Raw genomic sequence first — 8,793 nt, 5'->3', positions numbered from 1 at the left:
TATATGTGTGTGTATGTATGTATAATATAATATAATCTCTTCAGCGTGTCCTGGGTCTGCCCCGGGGACATGTCCAGAACAACTTACCTTACCTCACCTCATCTCACCTCACCCAGGAGGGAGCCCAAGGGGCCCTAACCACTTCAACTGGCCCTTTTCAATGTGGAGGAGTCGAAGCTCTGCTCCGAACTCCTCACCTTATCTCTAAGGGAGAGGCCAGCCACCGTTCGGAAAGAGCTCTTTTCTGCCATTAGCATCTGCGATGTCGTTCCTTCGGTCAGTACCCAAAGCTCGTGACCATAGGCGAGGGTAGGGATGTAGATTGACCAGTAAATCAAGAGCTTCACTTTTACGATCAGCTTTCTCCTCACCACGACAGACCAGTACAGTGTGTGCATCACTGTAGCCATAGGATTGTTATTTGATCTCCCGCTCCCTTCTCCCCTCACTCTAGAATATGATCCCGAGGTACTTAAACTCCATTTGGGACAGGAACTCGTCTATCAACTGGAGTGGGCACTAAACCCTTTTCCACCTGAGAACCATGGCCTCACACTTGGAGGTGCTGATTCTCATTCTCATGTGAATGAGGTGGCGAGGCCACCGCCTGATGACGCTTGGCTATGCCTAGAAAGTCTGTCCATAAAAATTATGAACAGAATGGGTAACAAAGAGTCCAACATACTGTCGGCTGTGCGGACCAAGCGCTTGCAACAGTTGTATAAGGATCAAATATCTAGTCGGTACCTCTCAGCCTTACGCACTAGCTCAGGCTGTTTCCCCACCAGAGAGGTGAGGTTCAGTGCCCCAGTTGCTAGTCTCGGGACCCGGGGAGTTGTCCTCCAGGGTGTCCACCCCCAGGTGGTGGACCTACAGGAGGGTGGGCCTGTCTCCCTTCCTCGGGCTGTGCCCGGCCAGGCCCCGTGAACTAAGGTCTGGCCACCAAGAGCTCACCTCTGGGCACCCTCCCTGGGCCTGGAAGTAAAATTGCAAGTTTTGTACATTTTTATGCAAAATTTTCTATGTTAGACAAACTGATCAGCATAGGAAAAAAAAAATCATAAAACCTGTTAAATAACTGGAATTTGGAAATCTGAATCTTTATGTGTGTTTACAGTATGCAAACCTAATGATAACATGCTGTTTATACATTTTTCAGAGACTTCCTTTTCTTGCTCTTGAGAAATGATCCAGCTTTCCTTTAGTTTGCATCAGTCTTTTACATCAGTTTTAGATGTGTTTAACTATGCCAAGTGATTCAAAATTGCATCTTTATGTCTTTCCCGTCTCTGAATGACTTGAAACACTGGAGGGTGTTTGCCATTATCCTGTTGATGTGGAGGAAATCTTCAACACCTTCCCATCCCCCATCTTTTTTTTTTGTTTTCCTCCACACATTATTTGTCCTTTTATTGTGATTCTTCACATACCCTGTTCCAAAGAGTAGATTTATATACATTGTGTGCGACCTGGCATGTCCCTGGATAGTCTGGCAGACATCTCTGTCATATTTCGATCAGCTGCTGGCTTTATGGCCTCCCTCTTCTGCCTTTTATAACGTGCTACCTAAAGTCACAGTGAGACTCCTGCATGTGACACATTTCTCAGGTTGAAATAATGTTGTCAAATACTAAAAAAGTTGAAAGAAATGCCCACAGAATGGTTTAGAAATGTTGTTCTTGAAGAATCAGCACTGTTGATCAATTAATACTCGTTTTGTGAAACGCATTTATTGTACTACAGTATGAACAATAATTGCCAAATACCACAGAAAATGTAACATTAAACCTCCTGAAATAAATGGGACACTTCTATGCAAGAGCACGTACCAAATTACGCCAGTCAAATTCATTCCTAAGTAATAAGGTTGGTCCGTCTGATGTCTTGATGCTTGTGTTGACTGTGGACTGTACAGTCACTAACAAAGACCAGAATGTGAAGTATTTCTTCATAAATGTATCTGGTACCAAAATACAACCCTAAGCTGTTGCGTACTCTCTTTTCTGACAGTATATTTTTGTTTCTCCTAACTGAAAGGCAACGACCGAGAGGCAAGATGGGAACAGAGTTCAGGAAAAGTTCATTCCAAATGCTCTATAAAATTCACATATGTTTAATCTTGTGTAGTCTTCTTGTTGAAAACCAGAGGAATCATAAAAAATGTGTTATTGTACAACTCTTGGATCGTTATCATCCTGAAAAAGCAAAATAAGTGATTAAATTCGGATGCAGATGGAAAATGACTTATGTGATTGACTCATTAGACAGAAACTGTGTAAATCTGTTACACATTGAAGCACGGAACAATAGACAAAAGGAAACCTAAAATATAATGCTTTTATTTTTTTTAAGCACTCAAAAACAGCAGAACAAAGAGATGGAAAAGACTAGGAAACTGACAGAGAGCAGGATTCCATGTGATGTTGTTTGCACCAGATACAAACCTTGTCTGACTACAGTCTAAGCTCTGTGCTACAATATAGATGAGAAAGAGAGGGGAAGAGAATGGGTTTCACTGAAGGAGGAAAATGATAAAAAAGAATGTAGAATGAAAAGGTGACCCAAAAATAAGGAAAGTAATGAAAGAGTACACCTGTCACCTTCAGCTTATGTTCCCATTAAGAGTAACTCACACAGGAGCCAGAACATGAAAACCATAGGGGCAGACATGCTAACTAAAGAATTAGTCAGAGACGAGTTAATCGAAACGCACCTGGTTAGAAGAGAAATAAGAGGTTTGATTGTCACGCCATTGTGCATTGATTGCAGACCATAATGTCTTATATGTCCATCATGCTTTTTATTTGTTCTTGTTTCTAATGTCTCTGTAAAGCACTTTGAATCACCTTGTTGTTGAATTGTGCTATACAAATAAACTTGCCTTGCCTTGCCTTGCCTTGCCTTGCCTGTAAATAGATACCAAGTGAGTCATGAGAGTATCTGATATTTTAAGCCATGATTTATACAATAGCTTTCTCTGTAATTTGAGCAGTATAGTATCTTTCATGCAATATTGCATGAATATCGTTCATGCAATATTGTATTGCATGAACTTTGAATGCAAAGCTCCTCTAGCAGCGTCCGAGAAATAAACTGAGGTGATGAAAATAAGAAAATAAGAATAGCATACCTCGTTAAACATTGTTAGTGCAGATGCTATATAATTATGTATAATTAATAGTAGCCTAAACCTTTTGTTGCATTTTCTTTGACAGTAACTACTTCTAAAAAATGCTGTAGATGGATAAACTCAGTATTTATTGAAATGTAAGAAAAGAACAATAAATAAATTTCAGCTTTTCAACTTTTCACATTTAGTTCTGTCCTCTTTTTCTTGCATTTGTTTGTCATGATTATCAAATTTTTGAGTTGTGCTATTTGGAAAATAAAAAGATTCAGAGTTTTTACATTGTACAGTTACCATTGCAATTTTCTTTGATCTGACAATACTTACCTCATTTTCTTTATTTCATTTTCACTCTCACGTATTTCCTGCCCATTTGATCAGATCCCCCTGCCCTCGTTAGTATCAACCGTATCCAGTAACCCTCTTCTCCTGTGTTCCTTTTCCCCTGTGGCAGCTAAACTCAGTGTTTTTGTGTCTCACATTCCAGCTGTTTCTCCTCACATTCTCCTTGTAGTCATTAGATTGTACTGTTGTGTTATTGATACTGCTGTTGTGTAGCACTTTTTTTGGGTGGGATACAGCCAGATTTATTTGGACTGTGTAGCAAACTTTGTTGCAAGTAAAGACCTTCTTATTCAAGCTGTCTGAGAGTGACTCATGCATTTGAGTCGCATCTGTTGGGATCCTCGTTACGGTTCCCAGTTGACTTGACAATCTTAGACTTTATACATAATGGTTTCGAAGCGACAGTTCCCCCATGTCTAATATGACAATGATTCGCATTCGTTCTCTGTGTTGAATGCGTAATTTATATTGTGTACTTTGATTGCACAGTTATTTTCTCATGTTGCCACTATACCGGTGAACAAGAAAGCACTTTGCCTCGTGTTTTTCTATGCATAATTTGTCCTATTCAAAGTTATACTGGCTTGCCTAAAACAATCGGCTTTTCATCCTTTTCATTTAAGATTATTTTACCCGATTGACTAGAAAACAATTCTGCGCTTATGTTTGATGAGGACATTTGGATGTGCAGAGGACATTTATACAAAACCGAAGCTGGTGCTTAATACTTAAATCTTCAAATCTCCTCTCTGGCCTGGTGTTTTAGAAAACACTGTACAGTCTGTGAATATTTGGTTGAATCACACAGTCTGAACTGTTTTTTTCTCTCCAAAATTCTTAATGCCACTATGAATATTTGAAAGGGGATTAGATGAGTATTTACTCAAAAGATGTGAAGCCCCATTTCTAGCACCTGCTTGGATTTAGCCCACTGATTTTTTCATTCCACACAACACCGAATCCCATTTCATCCCAATTACGCAGGCATAATCATATCTGTTTAATTGAAATGATCATATTCGTCAATGAAGCACTCCCTGTAGATGCATTTCTCCTTAATATACTTCATTGTACAGTCTATTAAACACACACCAAAGCTTGTAATAATTAACAACAGAGCATGCATACCAGTGTGACAATTATAGTTGTTTGTAATAGCTGGTCAGTCACTGACCTGTTTATTTATGGTTCACCTTAAAGTTCTTAATTTTCATTGAATCTCTATGAAATTATATTTTCCCAAAACTAGGGTGACATGGTCTGCAAAAAAAATCATCTCTCAACAAAAAAATGTGAATGAGACAAAAAGAGACATGCAGATCTACTGATGTATCAACAACTGTAACCAAAACGTTGCGTTTCTATCAATGTTAACAAAATCCCCAGCACCACTGGCTGCAGAAACTATGTTCTCTTTGGAATTTTAGATTCAATGAAATGTGTATTTTTTTTAAAGACCACTTTAAAAAAAATTACAAGAAGAAACGAGGGGTAGTTCGAGACTTTTGCACACTGTCGTATGAATGATGGTGACTATATGAGGAGTAGGCGTGTTCATTAATATCTATCAGAATGCATGTTATTCTCTAGCACAACATGTAATGACTTTTATGGAGCCAATATTGAAGAAAACTGCAGGGCTTTTTTTAAATAACATTATGCCAAAGCCAAAGTGAAGAATTCAAGACTGTGTGGCAAAACCGAAGGAAAACAGCACCAACAAGCCTGAGGTGCGGGTTACTTAACAAAATTCAGTAAGGAGGAGAAACAGCAGCTGATGTTTTTGACTAATTATGAAGGTGGCACTTCCAGCTGTGCCACTCTAACAATGCGCAATCTTCCCCAGGGGGGAAACTGTTGATGTGTTCGCATAGTGCATAAAAGAAACCACGAATAGGACCGAGTTGTGGGAATGTTCTCTTTCTGGTCATGTTTAGATTGAAATTCTTATTGGCTGCACTTCATTCATTACCAGTTCAAGCATGAGGTCTTCAAGGTAACAGTCTGTAGAAATCAAATGAGAAATGCACCAAGAACGTTTTGCAACCCCCTACCGAAAATACTTTTGGTTGTATGTGTGCGTGATTTCTCTCTTTGTCTTCACACATGACGCACGTTGAAGCATGTGGCTAGAATATTGGACATGAATATTGCATTTCAATTCTTTCCATGGGGATTTGTTTTTGCAGAAACAATCGAGTCAACTAACCATTAACAGCCATTCATGTTGTCGTTTTTCCAGGTATTCCAAGGGAACTTTGACAACGACACACACAGAAAGAACGTGATAGACCCGCCTATCTACGCTCGGTTCATTCGGATCCTTCCCTGGTCGTGGTACGGCAGGATCACTTTGCGTGTAGAAATACTCGGATGCACAGAGGAAGAGTAAACCCTTTCCTTCATCTTTCTGCCCATCGCCCCTTGTCCCTTGGCATACTGGAGTGTCTCACAAAGTACTTCAGAAATAAACTGTGCAACCTGTAAAAAGAAATTGATTTCCAATGGATTTTTCAAGAGTATGCGTTGGTTGTGATGGGTTGCTGTTTGTTCTTTTGTACAATGATTTAAAACCTGCCCCTGCCCCTGTTTGTCCTTTTGTTTTTCCTATTTAAAGCGTGATCTTTGTCTTTTTATTCCTCTCAAGATTTGCCATCCTGTTTGGAATGAACTTCTATAATATATATATGGGAGGGGTGGGTTTGGGGGTGGTGTCAGAAAGGGAGTCTCCCTGTGGTTTTAACTTGTTGCCATAGAAGCTATTGTACAGTGTCACTTTTTAACAAATGTGTGAAATCTGTCTGTTGTGCTTCATTGGACATGATTAACCAGCTTCATGCCATGACTAAACTGTCTAAATGATCATGTAGATGACATGTTATCTCATCATCAAATGTGTTTTTACTTTGAATACAGCACCTCCTCAAGCCATGCCTTTTCCCTAATGGACACTGGCATTACAGCATCAATCAAAACACTGCTAAAGCTCTTGTATTATATGTAAAAGACTAAGAAATTGCATGGTGCGTGAACTATAAATATATATTATGAGAAATCATTTAAAACCTCCAGCCCTGAAAGCAAATGGATTTGATTTAGAGACCTATTTTTATGTGCATTTTTAAATAGTTCTGAAACATTACAACACACTGCAAAAGCTTAATAAAGATGACTGATACGTGAGACAAAAAGCAAGCGCTGCAGTTTAAAGTGGTTCTGCAGCACTGACACTGAGGCTTATAAGGTTGTATGTAGTTGAAATGTTAGCTCACATTTTTTTTAACATTCGATTATTGCTAGATGTAAGATTATTTGCTATTATTGTTTGTTTGCCATTTTGCATTTATTTTATTTTGTTTGGTTTTTCAATCTCAGCTGTTAGATTCACAACATGTTTTTAATGTCCTCGTGTTGTCTTGGAGATCTAAGTCAAATCAATTAAAAAAGCTCAGGATAGATGTTATCCATATTAACCCACAGCGCATATTTTTGGCCTCCTAGTTGAAGATTTCTGTGTTATTATTTAAAGAAAATACCACATGAGTGAAAGTAATTATTGAAATCATCCATATATGCATAACTCAAACGCTGAAAGCAGTTTCTTAATATCCTTAATTTCTTTGACTTGATAAGTGAAAACCTTTAATTAATTTCCTCATTTTCAAAAGACAGGAAAATTGCTCGTATTACTATCGTCATCTCAGACCTACAATGACCAGAGTGACAGAACAGAGCTGTAAATTAATTATGGAAATGGAATAATAAGCTTTTATTAAAATACTGGATTAAAGTATAGGAATAAAATATTAAAATGCTTATATGTGTTTCCACTGTTGCTCTCTGCATTTTCAAATGGTTGCAGGTTGCTAAACATATTTAAAGACTTGCAGTTTTTACTGTATGGCTTCTCTTGTTGGCTACATCTGCAGTAAATGAACAGCAATGTTTAGCCAGTTAAATAAATGGAAGCAAACAAACCCTGAGGTATTGCAGTAGTGTCAGAGCTTGTGGGCCTGTATCGGACCTGGATTGCTCAAGGGTTTTCCACTCTTGGCTAGTTTTTCCAAAGCTCTCTAGTGCAACAATTAAATCCAAAAGGAGCCACTTCCGCTTTGATACTCCATGTTTCACTTCAGCCTTGTCAGCTTTCAGGCCCATAACAAACCCTTCATTTTATATTTTCAGAATCTAGTTCTGAAAAAGAAAGTGAGAAATTTACAGGAATTCTGTACTGAAATAACTGCATCAGCCTTTAACAGATATTTTGATGGCATGAATGAATAAAAATAAAAATCCTCTAACATTATTTTTTAACTTAATTCTGCAATGTGAAATGATGAAAAGTACAGAAAGACATCATGAATTCTTCGAGACAAAAGGTAAAAAGTCTGAAATTAAAAAAACAAAACCTAACAATGAAGTTACCTAACAACCAAGCATAGGCAGTAGTGTAGGTTTGGTAAATGGCAGTGTGATATGATATAGTATGCTATAATGGACCGGATGTGTGTTAAGATGTTATTTAAGTGTTACGTATTTGTGTAAGTAACATCGAAAGTCTGCTGTAGATTACCTATGTGTTTCTTTTTCTTTGTCTTTGGAGTGAACTGGTCCATTGACACTTCATAGGTTCATGATCACAGGACACACATAAGTATACGAGTATCTCTTGTATATTTTACATATTCGCTGTGATTCTTTATCGACAAGTATCAAGTATTTCCAAGATCTGCTCCAGTTTGTCTTTGTAGTTAATTTGTCGTGAGCATTTATGACAAAGCAGGTGTGCTGCAAAGCTTTGTGGAATTTTGCATGATGATTTGAAGCGTACAGTACAACAAGGATGTCCACAGGCACATTGTGTTCTTGCATATCATAAAGATCTAATAGCCTTTACTTTGTATTCACCATCAGTTGTCTTGTGCATTGTAAAACTGAAGCATCTCACGGGTCCAAATGGGGAAAAAAATAGAAACTCATCATGTCTTTGTATTTCAGTGTCAACTGTTCACATATTATTTCTTACTTCCTCAATCTCACTGTCACCCACTATCTAGAAAATGTACCCATCATAATAATAGTTAGGTTCAAGCCTGCAGAGGAGAATCTAAAACTCTGTACAGTGGAAAAAAAAAAGACATTGCTTCAAAACAAAAAGTTCTTTCAGTTTGACAAATAAAAACATATCTGTGAAAATGATACGTTTGCTTTGTGTTTTTTGAAATCTTTGATGCCATTGATATTACTTTAGTAGGAAACATAATAGCTTCAAAAAAAGAGTTTCCCACCTTTCTAAAGGCTGGGAACGCAGCATCCACACA

General features: G+C 38.0%; 1 protein-coding gene across 2 annotated transcripts in view; it reads left to right on the top strand.

Moving 5' to 3' along the window:
- edil3a (EGF-like repeats and discoidin I-like domains 3a) overlaps window positions 1-6,803 on the top strand; it is a 120,519-nt gene extending 113,716 nt beyond the window's left edge. For both annotated transcript variants that reach the window (XM_005722319.1, XM_005722318.1), the window contains exon 10: window positions 5,715-6,803. In XM_005722319.1, coding sequence (XP_005722376.1) covers window positions 5,715-5,864 — 150 coding nt within the window. In that variant the 3' untranslated portion in view covers window positions 5,865-6,803. The remainder of the gene's footprint in view (window positions 1-5,714) is intronic.
- Window positions 6,804-8,793: the final 1,990 nt, after the last annotated feature.

Source organism: Pundamilia nyererei, unplaced genomic scaffold (assembly GCF_000239375.1).
Source record: "Pundamilia nyererei isolate P.nyererei 1_Seehausen unplaced genomic scaffold, PunNye1.0 scaffold00006, whole genome shotgun sequence".
In the NCBI taxonomy this organism is placed as follows: Eukaryota; Metazoa; Chordata; class Actinopteri; order Cichliformes; family Cichlidae; genus Pundamilia; species Pundamilia nyererei.
This window is presented reverse-complemented; position numbering and strand designations above follow the sequence as displayed.